At 32.1% G+C, this 17,790-nt stretch overlaps 4 protein-coding genes across 6 annotated transcripts in view; 3 read left to right on the top strand and 1 right to left on the bottom strand.

Annotated features, from left to right (window-relative positions):
- The window catches only part of LOC137820412 (protein TIC236, chloroplastic), a 33,921-nt gene extending 29,486 nt beyond the window's left edge, over positions 1 to 4,435 (top strand). For all 3 annotated transcript variants that reach the window (XM_068624494.2, XM_090295763.1, XM_090295765.1), the window contains 6 exons: positions 25 to 305; positions 485 to 741; positions 1,660 to 1,901; positions 2,035 to 2,202; positions 2,683 to 2,952; positions 3,905 to 4,435. In XM_068624494.2, coding sequence (XP_068480595.2) covers positions 25 to 305; positions 485 to 741; positions 1,660 to 1,901; positions 2,035 to 2,202; positions 2,683 to 2,952; positions 3,905 to 4,051 — 1,365 coding nt within the window. In that variant the 3' untranslated portion in view covers positions 4,052 to 4,435. The remainder of the gene's footprint in view (positions 1 to 24; positions 306 to 484; positions 742 to 1,659; positions 1,902 to 2,034; positions 2,203 to 2,682; positions 2,953 to 3,904) is intronic.
- A 590-nt stretch (positions 4,436 to 5,025) lies between these two features.
- On the bottom strand, positions 5,026 to 8,842 carry PPD5 (PsbP domain protein (Mog1/PsbP/DUF1795-like photosystem II reaction center PsbP family protein)). The gene is made up of 11 exons (XM_068624493.2): positions 8,667 to 8,842; positions 8,417 to 8,580; positions 8,158 to 8,266; positions 7,700 to 7,749; positions 7,381 to 7,448; positions 7,211 to 7,309; positions 6,776 to 6,835; positions 6,590 to 6,649; positions 6,446 to 6,500; positions 6,051 to 6,100; positions 5,026 to 5,360 (listed from the first exon to the last, which is right to left on the bottom strand). The coding sequence occupies exons 1-11, from the start codon at positions 8,747 to 8,749 to the stop codon at positions 5,262 to 5,264; spliced, it is 897 nt and encodes a 298-aa protein (XP_068480594.1). The 5' UTR covers positions 8,750 to 8,842; the 3' UTR covers positions 5,026 to 5,261.
- A 2,990-nt stretch (positions 8,843 to 11,832) lies between these two features.
- LOC137821598 (uncharacterized) lies at positions 11,833 to 13,636 on the top strand. Its single transcript, XM_068626261.2, has 3 exons — positions 11,833 to 11,886; positions 12,099 to 12,795; positions 13,285 to 13,636. Exons 2-3 carry the CDS (start codon positions 12,112 to 12,114, stop codon positions 13,537 to 13,539), a joined length of 939 nt encoding a protein of 312 aa, XP_068482362.1. The 5' UTR covers positions 11,833 to 11,886; positions 12,099 to 12,111; the 3' UTR covers positions 13,540 to 13,636.
- A 1,280-nt stretch (positions 13,637 to 14,916) lies between these two features.
- On the top strand, positions 14,917 to 17,306 carry LOC137823184 (DNAJ heat shock family protein). The gene is made up of 3 exons (XM_068628345.2): positions 14,917 to 15,523; positions 16,053 to 16,435; positions 16,593 to 17,306. Exons 1-3 carry the CDS (start codon positions 15,344 to 15,346, stop codon positions 17,029 to 17,031), a joined length of 1,002 nt encoding a protein of 333 aa, XP_068484446.1. The 5' UTR covers positions 14,917 to 15,343; the 3' UTR covers positions 17,032 to 17,306.
- The last annotated feature ends 484 nt before the right edge of the window (positions 17,307 to 17,790 follow it).

Below are 17,790 nucleotides of genomic sequence, written 5' to 3'. Positions count from 1 at the left end.
TTGTCACATCATTTGACCTAACAGGCCAGAGGTACTGTTGATCAACCAGTGCTTAATGGATATGCATCTTTCCGTAAGGCAACTATATCTTCACCCGTGTTCCAAAATTCACTGACCAACTTTGGTGGAACTGTGCACATGAAATCAAACAGGTTATCCATCTCCTCACTGGAGAGTAGACTAGGCAGAAAGGGGAAGCTACTAGTGAAAGGGAACCTTCCTCTAAGAACTAAGGAAGGAGCCCTTGATGACAAGATCGAGTTTAAGTGTGAAGTTCTAGAAGTGCGGGCAAAAAGTATTTTAAGGTTGCTTCTTTAGCTTCTGGCACTAGCGATCTAAGTTATGTCTTGACTTATTCATGGATGTATGTAGCTGATGTGATCATTAAATCTCAAATATTATAGAGTTTTTGACAATGTAACTTTTACTTTGTAGTATGTTATCTGCTTATATGATTCTTATTTGAAAAGGCCTACTTTGTCAGTGGCCAGGTCAACTCCCAGGTGCAAATAACTGGTTCCATATTGCAACCTAACATTTCTGGAAATATTAAACTTAGTCGTGGGGAAGTATATTTGCCACATGATAGGGGTGGTTCTTCTCCTAATAGATTCCCATCATATCAATCTGCACTTCCCGGTGGTGGCATTGATAAATCATTTGCTTCAAGATATATTCCGCAGTATTTTGGCTCAGAATCTGCTTCTCCGATGACCAAAATTTCTCAAAGTTCTGGCTCTGGTAATACTTTACATGCTTATTTATTGGTTTAGCATGTAGTCTTCTTCCATTTCCTTATAATAATTCTCTAAATCAGAATTGACTTGCTTATTATTGCAATGTATTACTCTCATGCCTCTTTCTATAGGAATGTAGTTGACTCTGGATTTCTGCACCGTTACATAATCTAATGACTCTGCATGTATTAAATCTAAATAAGGCATATTTATTTTCTCTCAAATTATTTTGTTGCTGCCAATTATGTGCAGTTAGTATTGTGAATTTGTGATCAATTTAACTAAACAAACACTAGTGAAACACCACCAAGAAGCTAAGAAGACTGACCATTCTATCCCAAATAAGCAACGTTGGCAAGAAGCTATCCTTGCATCTATTGCATTTTTCTCCAACCCACTGAGTTGCTTCATACGTAGCACATTTTGAACAAATTATTAGTCTTAGTTCTGCCAATTATTGCAGTTATCCTTCCTTAAATTTCTCACAAAGTTGAATTCAGTTTAGGCACCTTAACTTTTTCATAAACCTTCTCATCCAACTTTTCTATAAGCACTTACAAACTCAATAAAACTTGGTCATAACTATAGGGTTTACAAGTCAATTGGCCCATTGCTGACTATTTTTTTGCTATGATATGTAGTTCATGATACATTTGGAGATGCCAAGATCAATCATTTGTGCAAGATAACAGAGAACATAAAGTGGAGAACAAGGATTAAAAAATAATCAATCATAATAAACACCCTATCTTATAATATGATCTATAGTATCCTAAAAACATCTAACTCATCACAATTTGATTGCTTTGTCTATACATGTGCTTGTTATTTGAAAAATTATTCGAGTTCACTGTGTTATTTTTAAGATTGGTTACTTTTTTGGGGTTATGATGAATTTTCCCTTGATAAAACCACATGGAAGTCAATGAGTCAATTCAGGTGGAAAAGGATACGGAGGAAGTTCAGATTACACCAAATATAGGAATCTTCCTTACTGATTTGAAGCTTGTACTTGGACCAGAGCTGAAGATAGTTTATCCTTTTATTCTTAATTTTGCTGTTAGTGGAGAGCTTGAGTTGAATGGTCTTGCCCATCCCAAATGTATAAAACCTAGGGGCACACTGGTATTTGAGAATGGTGAAGTTGATCTAGTTGCAACACAGGTTTGTGTGATGTTTAACTTTGCATCTCTTCTGAACAGTAACCTGCAGTTTCTTCCCAACTAGTTTTGTCTTAGTTTCTCCCCTAACTTTATTGACTCGTTGTTTAGGTTGATAAAATTCATTTTAAATGCAGGTAAGGTTAAAACGGGAGCATCTCAACATTGCAAGGTTTGAACCTGATTATGGACTAGATCCAATGCTAGACTTAACCTTGGTTGGATCTGAGAGGCAATATAGAATTCATCATCGAGCTAGCAACTGGCGGGACTTCATTGAACAGGATACACTGTCGCCGATTGAGGTAGATGATACTGCTCTCTGTCATCTTGTATTAACACATGAAATAAATCAATCACGAGCATTCTCAATGACAAGACAACAACTTCACTCATCTCACAATGATTAATAAAAGAATGAAATGTCATCATTGTATGAGCCAATTTAGTTATTTTTTGACAGTTCACTAACTAAGCATTATCAGTTGAGAGTTATAAATTGTAATCATATTTGAAGCTTGAGGTCCCATATCCTCCTTATTGGGCTTAGGGTTCAGAATCAACTGGTCCAGTCTTATTAGTGATTAAGCTATAAAATTTCCGGTTGAAGTGACATGAGTTACTTGGAGTGAGGACCACTGTGTGTGGACAATAACATTCTCTTTCACAGAAGATCTCCATGTGCTGCCAGATCCCAATGTTTCTCTGATTAATTCAAGTTTTCAAGTTGGTTGATAGTTTCATCTGTGAAATATCAATACTCATTATTTTTTCAACCCATGCAGGTTGCCAGAAGACTTGATAGTCAGTTAGCAGAATCCATTTTGGAAAGCAATGGTCAAGTTGCCTTTGCGAAACTTGCAACTGCTACTCTTAAAAAACTAATGCCACGAATAGAAGGAAAGGGGGAGTTTGGCCAGGCTAAGTTGAAGTGGGTTTATGCCCCTCAGATTCGTACTTTACTTTCTGGTGCTACAATTGATCCTTTCACGTTACTTGCTGATAATTTAACATTTGGTACTGACGTAGAAGTCCAGCTCGGGAAACGTATTCAGGTAGTTATAATCAAATTACTTCATATTTCAAATCATTGCTTTCCAAGAACTGGATTTCTTCTCATTTCAGCCAAATTCTCTTGTCAATAAATCCGTATCAGTAGAGGGAAATTATTACTTAGTATTTCTTTATAAATAAAGCAACAAATGACAAACTTTATTTTTAACTTATAGTTAAAATGTAATGGAGAAGAACATATAAAGTATATATTAGTACATACATAACACATATATATTGTATAATTTATGTGCTCAGTCTGTGTAATATATTATCAATCAGTAAAAAGTATGATAGGTGTTGGAAATTCCACATCACCTAAAGATAAGACCAATTTATAGTATATAAGTAGATGCAAACCTTACCTTACAAGTTGATCTTGTAAGATTGAGTTAAGCTTAAAGTCCACTTCTTAAGATGGTATCAAAACCATTTAAAATTTATCTTAACGAGAGTTTATTGGGTCTATTGTTTTATCCGTTATCGAATCACCTATAAATATATAACCCACTTACGAGTTGACAGTCTCAGTGCGATGGGGGTGTATTGGAGATTGCATATCAACTAAAGGTAAGGTCAATTCACAGTATATAAGTGAGTACAAACCTCACCTTACAAACCGATTTGTGAGGTTGAGTTAAGGTTAAAGTCCAATTCTTAATAAGATATGGTTTTTTAAGGTAAATTATTGTGAAAGTTAACAAAACACCACACATGACCAGTTGTATTTAGATGACGGTATAAAAATATCTTTTCATGGTCGATGCATACACTATTTTCTCACGTTTAATAGTATAGGATTAATAAAAGGTTACTTATGAATGTGCGTGATATTCCCTGAATATAGTTTGTAATTCTTCTTACATCACATGTAGAATCATCCATTATTTGCCAAATTCTTTCAATGTCGCTCACTTCACTGGTAAGCTAAAGCAATTGTTTTTCTTCTTGCAGGCCAGAATCGTTAGGCAAATGAAGGAATCACAGATGGCAATGGAATGGACTTTGACCTATCATCTAACAAGTCGTTTGCATCTGTGCCTAAAACATGGCTCATCCAAATGCATACTTTTTGAATATACTGCTACATCCCAGGACTAACTAACATCTGCACCTTCCTTGGGAAAATTAGTCTTTACCCTTGGAAAATACATTCCAATATCTAACTTAACACATGTTCTGTTCATAGGTTGGGACTTCTGAGGTTACTCTTTGTATTTGTAGAAGTAATGAAGATGCGTATCATTCTTTTGCTCAGGTTGAGCTTGTTAAAGGGTAGGTGCTAATTTAAGGAATAGTCCTTCCCACCTTAGTTTCTTTTTGTATAGAAATTCAATATTAATGACAAAAGGCATTAGAATGAGGGATGCAGTGTAAGAGGTTGTTTCTTTCAACCTCAGAAATCAAAAACCATTGAACAATTGTTCATGTCAGAGATTTGGTGCAAGTGTAACATTTTTTATGCAAGTAAAAGAAAGTTATACAATTGGTGAGTCTAAATTCATTTTTATTTTATTTTGCCAACCTTTTAGGCATGTAAAAAATTGTAGTTTCTCCTGAATACTGAAATTTTTAGGTCCTTGGAGAACGGTACTCAATGATATCCTGTAAAATAGATATTTGAAAAGTAATTTGTTATAATTATTTAATTTCATTACTTCTACAATAAATTGTTCGGGTTAAATTGAAATTAAATGGTAAAAGTAATTTTGATTATTTATCTTTAATTTCAACCATTTCTTTATTTTTATTGTTTCAATTTATTATAAATTCTAAGCTACCAAACTGGACAAGAATAGAAAATATCTCACATGAAACCGATTCCTTATTTAGATTAGTTTTCATTCTAATTTTGAAAATTTCAGAACTTTTATTATGATCTTGTATTATAAAGAATGACTTCTGAAAAGTCACGAGATGTTGATATTCTAGATGAATAAACAGATGAAATCATCTCTTTATTAACAATTAACCTAAAAAGGGCTAAATATAAAATTTATAGAGATTAAATAATAAGACAATTGCCTTTTCCTAAAAAGTTCACAAAATATTACACCAATACTTTACAAATAAGATTAAGATTTCAAAATCTGTGTTTTATTATATAAGTTGGATTGCTTCATAAACGATGTTAAAGTACAATTAAATGATAAAAAAGAATAGCAAAAACAGAAATAGAAGGCCTCATATTCTGCTTCATCTCTTTGAGAGAATCCATTTCAATTTGCCTTTTTCCACCAACAATTAAATGATACATAAATTTCACGCCTAAAAAATTATCACATGAATACAATAAAAAATATTTCAGTTTTCACCAAAATCTCCATGGATCTTTGTATGGAGGAACATAATTTTCTGTTGGGCTAAGGAGACGAAATGAACTCACTGCCTTTTCAAGGAAAGGCCCCAGCTGCATCAAATATATTCTATGGTTAGAGCCACACATAAGAACATAAGATAAATGGTTTTCAGAATTGTAGTAATACTTTGAGCCATTTTGAATAAACTACTCCACAAATGCAATGAGTCGTAAAAGTAACATGTATCAAACTTCTTACCCAAATCACAACTTGGTTTTGATGTTTTTAAGAATTTCTCTCCTGAGCTTTTTTGTAATTAGAAATCAAAGACTGATCTTAAGAAGGTGAAAGCTAATAAAAAATGGACTTCAAGTTTAATTACTTCTAGAAAATTATGCAGAAGATTTCATATACATGCATTTAGGTAAAATCAAACAATTTGCATTTTTTTACCTCTTTCAAACATATCATACTCTTTCCTTTTGTAAAAAAGAGAAAGGAAAATATTCACCTGGACATTGATTCTCAGGTTCTATAATCCCCTTTGGTAGATGAATAACTTTCTTTTACTCTTTACATAAACATCAAAACGAAAAAGTGTGACATGTTCTCAGTCTGTGCATAGATGGCCAAACCGTTGTCAACTTAAAGAATTAGATATGTTTGATCATTGACTGAGGAAGTGCAAGAAATCTTGAAGTTCATTTGCTAATTTTGATTTTTAATGCTTCTACAGTTTCTGGTGTATCATTTGAATGAATGAACATAAACATGCATGAAGACAACAATAGAGAGAGTACCTTTTCCCACCGGGGGCTGACGGTTGAAGCACTGATAGAGTACAAATAACCTGCAAACAAGTGCTTAGTAATAGAAGAAGAGAATTTCTGAAATTCATCACAAAAACATAAATATAACTTGAAAAACTCCAAAGGAGCATAAAGAGAAACAACGGCATGTGAATTAGCTAATTGGTAATCCCATAAAAATATAACTAAGAGATATTTCATTTTGTATTTAGTTCCATGGTATCCCGAAACAAGTGTGCCTCTCATTGAATGAGAAACAGAAGATAGAACAAAATCATTTCAAAAGGAGCTTTGAAGCACTTTGTATGAATATACAGAGGACAGTCTCATACTAGATACACATAGTTAGAAATAATCTATAGGTATGAAATAAATAGAAGATCTACCATCTCTTTCAGCTGTTGAAGCAAGATAATGCCGGTAAGTGTTCGATTCATCGGTCTGTACAAGCATGGTTTATAAATCAAAAGTAACCATTGCATAACCACATCTTTTCATGAAAAAAAATTGTACCAAAAGGAATTACTTACAAGTCTCAAAGGTGCTTTACGAACAAGGTATTCATAATACCAGTACATCTCACCATCAATCTGTGAGGAGGCAAATAAGCTCACTATGCATAAACTTCAACATAAGTAAATATATATAGAAAGAGGGAGAGAGAGACGTATCAAATATTGAAAACAAAGAAACAAAGATCATTTTATGAGGCTTACTTCACTAGAATGGGTATTGAGAACCGAACTCTCTTCTAAACGCTGACTTGAGGTAACTCGCTGCAAAATGTTGTTATCAGAATATGCTGCAGATGTAAACTATATTTAACATCTTGGAGCACCATTGCTCATTGTGTGGTCAATGAAAATCTTCAAAAACAGTGAAGATTAATTCAACATGTTATCTTCCCATCTATAACAAAATGCTTTACCTACCATCCAACATTTATGACCATATTGCCACTCCCTGGTTTCCAGGTGGAGATAATCCCTATTAACTGGTGAGTGAATGCTAAATCTCTGAATTTTAATTAATACTGAGAGCAATAGTAGCGGTTTCTTGTGGTTTGAAATTATACAGAAAGAGTACGAATATTTGATTCCAATAAGAATAGCATTAACACAAAAACCATAAGTAATAAAGTGACCAGTTACCAGTGAAGATCTGTCAGCTAGAACTGAATCAGCAACATCTTTTGCACCCCATTTACTCTTATCCTTTGATTTTATATAGCTTGCATTTGGTGGACCTATCTGAATTTAGTACAAAAAGCATGAATTGATAACTAAAACTCCTTCAAACAAGTATGAGTTTGGGATAATACCGTGACAGAAATGATGACATTATCAATAAAGTCAACACGCTCGGACACAATGCGCAGGCGTGCATCAGCTGCATAAAATTTACAGAGAAATTTGTATCCATAAAAGGCAAATTACAAAGCAAGTATGCAGTATCTTTAAGCTAAAGATCAGTATTGACTGGTGAAAATTTCTATCATTCAAACTTTTTAACCACATTGCTGGTGGCTATTAAATCTAAATGGCAGTTGTTTTGTAACAAGCTCACAATGAAACATGACCTCTATTCTGAATTATTTGATAAGATATTTTTGCCTAGCAAAGGAAAAGAAAAAAACTTACGAGAAAGTGGTGCAGCTGATGAATATCGTTCTGGCTTTCGGGATTCTACCCTTTAAATATATGGAAAGAGTTAGCTTATATAATAATCAAGGAAAATTTCCACACAACGAGTGGAGTTGTAAACCAAATATAGCTATCTTAGATGCACTAGCACTAAATCCCATCGGAACATGTTAATGTCTTACTAACACTATTAAATGTAGTAAAAAACATTAGATAAAGTTGAAACTACCCTTATTGTTTTACTTACTATAAATAAAGAAATGAATAAAATATGAGAAGTGCTTGTAACATATTTTCTACCACAGCACCTTTATAGAAAACTATAAAATCATAAGATTTCTTAAATAATAAGTAAGACTCACATTTTTTTGTGATTTCTAATTCTAATAAATTTTATTCAATAGTAGTATGTTGAGAAGATGTTGCTAGCATTAACATGAATCTACTTGGCATACCATTTGAGGGAAATATTGTTGGAAGGCGACTCAACAGGGTACAGATAAGAATAGGCATTTGTTTCATCAAAAAACGAAGCCATTTTGGGCTCTTCTTCAGCAAGGGCCACTGCAAGACAGATAAAACAATGATAAAGAAAATGTGTCTCAAAATTGCATCACATAATAAAACACATGTCAAATGAAATCACACAAGTTCTTATAATCTCAAATTTTCTTAACAAACACCAAATTCACTCAGAGAATGCAAGGGAGGTACCTGAAAGTGGCCATGTCAGAGAAACCGAAGTCAAGCCTAACAGCATCAAATCCCTTCTAAAAACCCTGTTTTGTGAAGTGGGTTTTAGAGCACAACATGAAAAGCGTGGTCTTTCCTCTGATAATGGGAAATTGTGTTGCTTGAAGATAGCCCTGGAGTTGTTTCTGATGAATACAAGCAAATGGGTTTAGAAAAAAGAGAGTAAATATGAACATAAATAAAAATATTCAAAAGGGTTATGTAGAAGAACCTGAAGATAAGGTTATTAGGAAGCAGAGTAGAAGTGGGGAAGAAGAAGAAGGAGAGGGAGAGGGAGGAAGAAGGTAAAACCATTGGTAGCTCTCAGTTGTGTCATCCACCACTACACTGTAACATTATCTCACTTTCAACACTTCCCTTTTATTGTTCCTTTATTCTTTAAACATGTTCTTAACAACATAGGAGGAAATAGATTCATAGTAATGTTTTTAATTTAGTTTCTCTCTCTTTTTTTTTCTTTCTTTTTTCTCTTTTTGCTGATCTTTAAAAAAAAGTCTTACTTAATTTAATCTTTAAAAGTCACATTTAATAATATATTATATATTTTATTGTAGGCATAATTTCACTTTTGGTCTCTAAGTAAAATATTTTACAGGTATGTGTTATTAAATTTTGAAAATAGTTATTTCATTTCTGACAAATAACAACTATTACAAGTTGCAATACTAATTGAAATGGAAAAAACAAATATTTAAAGGACCAAACACAGTGTGCAACAAATAATTGAAGATAAAATGATTATAGAAATGAGAAAAATAAGATTCAAATATAAAACGCAAAATAAGAATTTCCTTGGTCTCCAATATAAGAAAAATAATTAAAAAAAATGTGTTTGTCTTAAATAGAAATAAATTTAAACTAATTTTACCTTACCTAATGAGGATGTTCTTAAAATGCTCTTCATTAAATTAAGAGTTTTTTTAATGATCATCTTTTATTCTAGATATCACGTTTGCAACTTTAAAAAAAATAAATTAAATTGGTAAAAATGAATTATATTAATTATCTTTCTCAATAGACGTGAGTTTTTTTTATACTGGAGACTTAAATTATTAGTTTTTCAATCTTTAGTATGAAAAATAGAAAATTACAATGGTTAGGTTTCGAATTCCTTTGTGAATATTCTTTATTATCCTCACCACGAATGCAAGTAGATTAAATTAGGAGCATTGATTCCACCCAAATGATACTTCTGCATTTTTACCTTGGGAGTTCCGTGAGACTTCACCAAATTATTGAAATTTATAAAAACATATTTATTAAAAAAATATCAATTTAGTATTAACTTTCACAAAGATCAGTGATATTTGGTTTTTCTATATATATTACTCTTTTAATTTTTTTTATTGACTTGATCAACATTTAATATGTGACAACCCCTTTAAATGATATCTTCTAGAAATGTAAAAATTACAATAAAGGTTTTACAATTTATCATCTTGTGGTTCTAATGTAGATTTATATGAGGATGTCTTCCACACTCTTTACACGTATGTACAACTTTGTGATCTAGCTTTAAGTATAATTTTTAAATGATCGCTTTTATTCATGTGAATATAATCATATCTATATAGGTGTACTAAATATTGTTCTTCATTTTATAAAGTGTCTCAATTTGTACTAAATATTGTATATTGTTCTATAAAAAATAAAAAAAAATCTTAAATGATCTTCGTTGTATTAAATATTGTATATCACTATATATAAAGAATTTATTTAATCTCAATTTCTATTAAATGTTATAAAGTATAAAAAGATTACTCTTTAGACTATATCTAAGTTATTAGTTATGCACCGAGTAATTTGTACAAGCGTAACATAAAGTAATTCATCTTGACAAAGATCAACTATGCATCAAACTAACTTCATGAAAATAGTAAATTCATACTAACTTGTTATGCATCAAAGTCGAACTAAATATGTTTTTATTAAATACATCAGAATAACGAGTTATGAACTCAATTGTTATATACTTCAGCATTATGTTAAATTATATCTCAGCTAGTGATATATTAAAAAAAATTAATGTTTGAGTATTGCAACATGTCTCGATAATTTTTAAAAGTTATATCATTCTCAAAAACATTGAATTAAATTATTGTCTTTAGATATGTAGATGAAATGTTGAATTCATTATTACATAAATACCTCGAACTATAATTTACATTTGAATTTCAATCTAATTACATTTGAATTTCAATCTAATTTTATGTTGGTTATTTAAAAAAAATCTTAAAAATATTCGCCACAATGTTTGATCATTAAAAGAAAAACATATTTGTCCACTAAATTAAAAAAAAATTATTCAAATTTTTAAGTTTAAGGACCTGCATACCAAGTCATATTTAACTATATTCAAAATATTCACAAATTAGTTCATTTTACCAACTATTTTAATTGTTCGATTATGAATAACAACTCAATTATTATTTTACCACATATTCATAATAACAAATTTATTTTATGCCATGTCCATCTTAATTATTTTCTATTTGATATTTATCTTTAACTATGGAGGCTCAAAACTCTATATAAGAATATATTCACAAATCACTATCTAATCACTTGTTTATATATTTTCTTTAATCTTTCATACAGTATTCAAATTTCATAACTTATCTTGTAAGAGTTCACAATTCTTAAACAAAAATTAACATTTATCTAGAGATCCTTTTCTTGCACTATTATTCCAAAAAGTAATATATTTATTATTGTTCTTAATATACGTGTACGATGAAACAAAATAACTTAAAATTGAATATTTACATATTTTTATGTACAAAATTTAAATTCTACAAATTTCTATAACTTTTTTCCAAGGTTTCAATTATTTACATTTTATATGTTCTATTTTTTTATACACTTAAATTATAAAAAAAATCGAATTTGTCACACTAGTTCTCTAAAAACATCGAATTTATATCTTATTGTTTTTAATAGAAATAATTAAAAACTGGTTGTTCTTCATTCGAAGCTTCATTAAATGTTAGTCAAACTTTTACCTGACTATATTCAATTCGATTGAAAATTGTGTAAATTTTAAAAATACCAATATAGAAAATACCAATACAAAATTATTTTTAGCATTCTCTTAATGATTCCTAAAAAATATATTTAGAGAACCAACATAAACAAAGAAAGACAAAATATCAAATGAATTTTACTAGTATATGTTTTAACTAATTTTGAAAATAGCTAATTTTTGTACTTATAAATTACGGTATTAAATAAATTTTATGAAAATAAGTTTTTATTTCACTCACCACAATTATATTTTTTAATTAATTTTAATTTTAATTAAATACGTATAATTTTCATGGATGGATTGGCGGCAACACAAAGTCCTATAAAAGCCTTTCGGTCTTCCGAATTTCTTCACACTTCATTTCATTCTTCAATCTCTCATTCAATCAGAGTTTCGCGTTCAACTGGTTCGTTCTTGTTCCCTTTTGTTTTCAATTTCTTTCTCTGCTTTCACGTCAAAGTCATTTTTTTTTTCACGACCCTTTGATAAAGGAAAAAAAAGGAACTTGCTTTTTTGGAGGTTTTGGTAATGGGTGTGTGCAAGAGTCATGAACAATATCCCTGAATTTACTAACTTTGTTGCCTGAATTTCCTTGTTTTGGGCAAATGGGGCTCCTAGAATCAACTCTACAATGGCAGAAAAGTCTATTTTGAATCCACATGTTCCAGTCTCCAGGACTCATGAAGAACTGGATTCCCATAATCACGAAGAACTAGGTTCCAAGAATCACGAGGAAGGAGGTTCCAAGAATCACGAAGAAGGAGGTTCCAAGAATGTCGTAGAAGAAGATTCCAAGAATCACGTGGAGGAAGATTCCAAGACTGGCGAAGAAGATTCCACTAATCACGACGAGAAAGATTCCAAGAATCACGAAGAAGATTCCAAGAGCCACGAACTAGAAGATTCCAAGAGCCACGAACTAGAAGAGTCCAAGAACCACGAAGAAGAAGATTCCAAGAACCGCGAAAATGATTCCAGGAAACACGAAGCGAGTGATTCCAAGGCACGCGAAGAAAATGATTCCAAGAACCACGAAGAAAGTGCTAGGAATAGGCCAAAACCTCAGTCCAGTGAGTCCATCATTAAAAAGCGTGTTAGAAACGTTGCTGAGTCTTTGCGTCTACTGCAGATCGACCAAGCAGCTTGGATTTCTTCTCAGGAGAATATGCAAGACTTGATTGAGGTAGAAATGGACATGGATATTGATTATCTAAAGAAGTCATTTCCTGATATTTCTGAAGAATCCCTTAAAGAAATCTACCTTATGAACTATGCTGATCTGGAAGATAGCATTGACATGCTCAGCCAGCTTGAGGTATTTTTTTATTTCATGATTTTGTACAGGCTTGGTCATCTCAAAGTTGTGTGGCTTTATGCAGTCTTTTTTTGGTTACTGTATGATGCTGAGTGGAAGTTTATATATGTGGGATTATTTATGTTCAAATGCCTAATTCTGTATTCTTTGATCTTGAGTATTTCTGTACACTATTTTAACTTTTTGTTTGATCCATTTTCATGCATGTCCTGCTTATAACTTGATGCAACTGAAAACTTGTGTTCTGTGCAATGCATTCAAATAATCACGAGAGCTAAAATGTTAAGAATATTCGTTAAAACTTCTCTCACCTATTAATGTTGCAACAATCTGTTTCCTGGTATAATGAATTGCCAGAATTTTCACTATATTGGTTAATTTAACTAGTCAAAGTCACTTCTCAATGTAATTATCAATTTATACTTAATATACATTCTACTTCTTTATGTTGTACTTTTTGACCATTAATTGCGTGTCTTCACCTTACAGGGTAATGACAATGATTCTCCTCAGATAGAGGATATGGATGATCTTTCTGAACTTGCACAAGCAGGTGATTCTACTTCGTCAAATCCCCCAGTTGATTCTACTTCGTCAAATCCCCCAGATGATTCTACTTCGTCAAATCCCCCAGATGATTCTACTTCGTCAAATCCCCCAGATGATTCTACTTCGTCAAATCCCCCAGATGATTCTACTTCATCAAATCCCCTAGATGATTCTACTAAATCAATCAAAAAATGAATAAACTTGTAACTCACACTGAAGCAAAAGTGTTCATGTAGGAAAGTTTATCTTTGGCAGCACACATGTATAGTTGTTTTTTTGTTTTACTTCTAAGCTGGTTGAACATTATTTGCTTTTGGTCTGAAGTGTTAAAATTTTGATCGGTATAGTACTTTGCAATGTGTGCAATACTTTGGAGGTTTTGCAATGGAGACAGTATAATAAAAGTCACTAAGTGGCAATGCTATTCACCTCACTCAATTCCTTGTATGTGTAATGACCAATTCTTAATGTTTTAAATCATCTTATATATGGGCATCTGAGAAATACCTTTCAAGTCAATTGTTCAATTGTAATGTAAAAATGTATGTTGTTAGACTTTCACAAACATAATTTAGATTACTTTTTGAAAAGATATCATGGTGCTGATCAGGTTAAAATAAGAATAACTTCATTTCTTAACAACATTTCTTACTAATTCTTCTATATTGTACACTTTGACACTAAATATGGTTTTCTCTTTTCATGGAATTTTTCTTTGTGCTCTTCCATGAGAATTTGAGTTTTCCTTTTATATTTTATCTCTATTTTTTTGGGGGCGGATAAATCTCAATTTTTATTATTTTTTTTCTTTTCATGAGCATTTAATGTTTTTTATATTTTCAAGGCATTAAATTTATTTATCTTTTTTATTTAATATTTTGTTAAATTATTTTTAATTAAACTTAATGCCGTTTAGATTAGAATAAGAGTCTTTTTTTGCAATGAAAGTGTTTAAATTCTAGTTGAAGTAGATAGTCAGAGTTTTTATAAAATATTCTTTAACAAAATTCTGCTGGGATGCAACTAAAAATACATATGAAGTTGAAAAAGAAAAAATTGTTGATTATTTTTTTAATCCTCAAGAGTAACTTATTTAGAAGAAGAAAAAGAAGCATTTGAAAGAATTTCAATTACTATAATGTCTTGAAAGAATTTATCCCCATCATGCTCTATAACTGTCAGGTTTTGTTTACAACAACTAATCTAAAAATGATATATTATGGGATTTTTGTTTCATGTTAATTTTTTTATTTAGTTGAATGTAAAATTGAGAATATTTTTTTATGTTTGTTTAGATACTATAAAATAGGTTTCTACTCCTACGAGAAAGGGAGACTATTTTTTATTTCTAAACAAAAATGATCATACAATTATTCATTTTCTCTACATTCTTCTATTTCCTTATTTTTCAATTTTAAAATTAAATAAATAGTTAATTTTTTACTAAAATTATTGCATACAAATAAAACATATGTATATCAAATCATACCATGAAAAAAATGAAGTAAAATACACTAAAACTTTTAAAATGAATGAGGCTTATTTAGAATTTAAGAAAATTGAGCTTAACCTGAAGAATGTTTATAGTTTAAAGATTTGATAGTTATTCATGTTTAGAGTTTATTTTTGGCGTGGTTTTCGGTCTCAATCATCATCACCGTATTCAATGATCCAAAATTTTCCCGTTTAATTTCAACCAGCTCGTTGAAAAGAGAAGAAAGAATACGCGTGCACTTCCAACCGTGGAACTGCATCCGAATTTTTCCCTTGCAATCGCAGACCGACACATTAATTTCTAGATTTTTGAATTGTTGTCTTTTGATTTGATCGAGCAATTTTTGTTCTCTTTTCATGTCACCTCGCATATTCAATGAACCCTCCAAGGAAGTTTTAAACTTTGGTGGACGAAGGGTTGTATTTCGTAATCGGGTGTCTGTGAAAAGAGTCTTAATTTGAAGGTTTTGTATTTTGGAATCCCGTATTTGTAGCAATAACAGCAATGGAAAAAGAAGAGATGGGTGTGGATTACTATGATGTATTGAAGGTTAACAGAAATGCTACGGAGGATGATTTGAAGAAAGCATACAGAAAGTTGGCCATGAAATGGCACCCTGATAAGAACCCCACCAACAAAAAAGAAGCTGAAGCCAATTTCAAACAGATCTCTGAGGCTTATGAGGTAAGAAACCTTTCATTTTCTGTTTTTTTAATGTCAGATTTTAGTCATTACAATTTAATAACACCTGAAATAATTTGGTTGGTGAGAATAGGGAGGAAAAAAGAGAAAAAAAAATTAGCACACGTTATTTCATTTTTTTAAATGCTAGTAATGTCAATAGGGTTGTGAAAGGCATATTGGTGATTTAAATACTCATTGTAGAGGAATGAAGTTGATACAAAATTTTAGGGTCATTGAGGGTTCTGTGTGGATTCTGCATCAAAGTGTGGTCATAAGTTGCATGATTATATGTGAACTTTTTCTACTGAATTGGGAGCTTTATGGCACTCAATTGTCAGTTTTTTCATCAATATTACTTGAGATTGAGTTATTTTATCAACATCCACGCTAAAAGGAAAAAAAAAAAACTCATTGTTTTTGCATAGTGCTGGAATATAATCCAGAAGTAAATCCTTATCAATTTGATGCAAGTTCTTCCTCGTACTATAGATAGGTGCCTATGTAATGGGGCTAGCTTTGGTGAATTCAGGTGCTGAGTGACCCTCAGAAAAGGGTGGTTTATGATCAGTATGGAGAAGAAGGGTTGAAAGATAAGCCACCTGATGAACCATCAAATGGGTTCAACCCCAGAAATGCAGAGGATATTTTTGCAGAATTCTTTGGAAGTAGCCCTTTTGGATTTGGATCATCTGGGCCAGGGAAGTCCAAGAGATTCCCCTCTGATGGAGGGACAACACCGTTTGGTGGATTTAGTGCAAATGATAATAATTTTCGATCATATAGTACTGGACGGGGGAATGTGCTAAAGAAGCCACTACCTGTGGAATCCAAACTGCCTTGCTCTTTGGAGGAATTGTACTCTGGATCTACAAGGAAAATGAAGATCTCAAGGAACACCGTGGATGCTCACGGGTAACTACAATCATCTTAACTTAAACTATGTTTTCTCTTCTTAGATAAATACATGTTAGAGCTATTATATTCAGGACGCTCTGTATCATTTAATGATTGTGATTGTATGTCACAAACATTGTGAATTGTTCTAAGGTTATGATGTAAAAAATTGCAGATGGACAGTTCCGGAAACAGAGATATTAACCATTGATGTGAAGCCGGGTTGGAAGAAAGGGACAAAGATTACGTTCCCTGAGAAAGGGAATCAACAGCCAAATCAACTGGCAGCAGACCTTGTGTTTGTGATTGACGAGAAGCCTCATGATGTGTTCAAGAGAGACGGGAATGACCTTATTGTGAACAAAAGGGTATCTTTGGCTGAGGCCATTGGAGGAACCACAATAAACCTCACAACACTTGATGGACGTACTTTAAATGTTCCAGTGAGTGAAATTGTGAGTCCTGGTTACGAGATGAATGTTGCAAAAGAAGGGATGCCAATAACAAAGGAGCCTGGTCATAGGGGTGATTTGAGGATCAAATTTGATGTCAGTTTTCCAACAAAGTTGACCCAAGAGCAACGAGCAGGACTCAAGCGAGCACTCACAACTTGATCATTCTTTGACTCAAATCTTTTGAATTCAGGGCATTTCAAAGTCTAGTCATTTATTCATCTTCGTCCATGTTCTTCAGTGTTTCTCATATTGGCTTAGAAAGCTATTGGTTATCATTTGTTTGTTTTTCTCCATGACTTGTTATAATTGTCCATTGTTATACTGTTTTTTTGGGGGGAGGGAGAGGCGGTATAATACGTGGGTCCTTCTGTTGTTGTACTTCTCTGCTAAACATGTAAATATAATATAGGTTCTAAATTGCACATAATACTTTCTTCATCTCTCGAATCGAATCAGGCCAATCATGATTCTTTTATCTAGGCTAAAATGTTTACTTCGAGAGTAATACTGAATCCTACCAAAAAATTAGAAACCAAAGGATATACGAACCCACTTTCTCTTATACTTTTAAAACGTACGCGTATATTCATGTATAATTCGGACGATTATTTTACGTGAGAAATACCATAACTCTTATTAAAACATTTTTTAATTCAAATTTATGCAAACATCCCTAAGATCTACGTAGCAACTACGAGTAATACACAGACTACGTGCATGTTTATATTTCTGTTCAGAATCAAGTTCGATGACGATCCTACAATTTCTCGAGTATTCAATGGTGTGCAAACGACAAATCAGACTCACCCTGTATAATTGCTCAAGCCAGCAGAGGTTAAATCGATAGTCTGCACGTTTCGTCACGTATAAGACAGCCAAAGTAACGAAAACGCCATGAAAATTTAAAAGTAACGTAAA

Source organism: Phaseolus vulgaris, chromosome 9 (genome assembly GCF_051622355.1).
Source record: "Phaseolus vulgaris cultivar YP4 chromosome 9, ASM5162235v1, whole genome shotgun sequence".
NCBI lineage: Eukaryota > Viridiplantae > Streptophyta > Magnoliopsida > Fabales > Fabaceae > Phaseolus > Phaseolus vulgaris.
The sequence above is the reverse complement of the archived record's forward strand: the minus strand, read 5'-3'. Positions and strand labels throughout refer to the sequence as shown.

Excerpts from the sequence above, each read along its gene's own strand:
- LOC137823184 (XM_068628345.2), top strand. The coding sequence starts at position 15,344 with ATGGAAAAAGAAGAGATGGGTGTGGATTACTATGATGTATTGAAGGTT. Across the intron at positions 15,524-16,052 it reads AGATCTCTGAGGCTTATGAG|GTGCTGAGTGACCCTCAGAA; the intron begins GTAAGAAACCTT and ends TGGTGAATTCAG. Across the intron at positions 16,436-16,592 it reads AACACCGTGGATGCTCACGG|ATGGACAGTTCCGGAAACAG; the intron begins GTAACTACAATC and ends AAAAAATTGCAG.
- PPD5 (XM_068624493.2), bottom strand. The coding sequence starts at position 8,749 with ATGGTTTTACCTTCTTCCTCCCTCTCCCTCTCCTTCTTCTTCTTCCCC. Across the intron at positions 8,581-8,666 it reads CCTAATAACCTTATCTTCAG|AAACAACTCCAGGGCTATCT; the intron begins GTTCTTCTACAT and ends TGTATTCATCAG. Across the intron at positions 7,449-7,699 it reads ATCAGCTGCACCACTTTCTC|CTGATGCACGCCTGCGCATT; the intron begins GTAAGTTTTTTT and ends AATTTTATGCAG.
- LOC137821598 (XM_068626261.2), top strand. The coding sequence starts at position 12,112 with ATGGCAGAAAAGTCTATTTTGAATCCACATGTTCCAGTCTCCAGGACT. Across the intron at positions 12,796-13,284 it reads ACATGCTCAGCCAGCTTGAG|GGTAATGACAATGATTCTCC; the intron begins GTATTTTTTTAT and ends TTCACCTTACAG.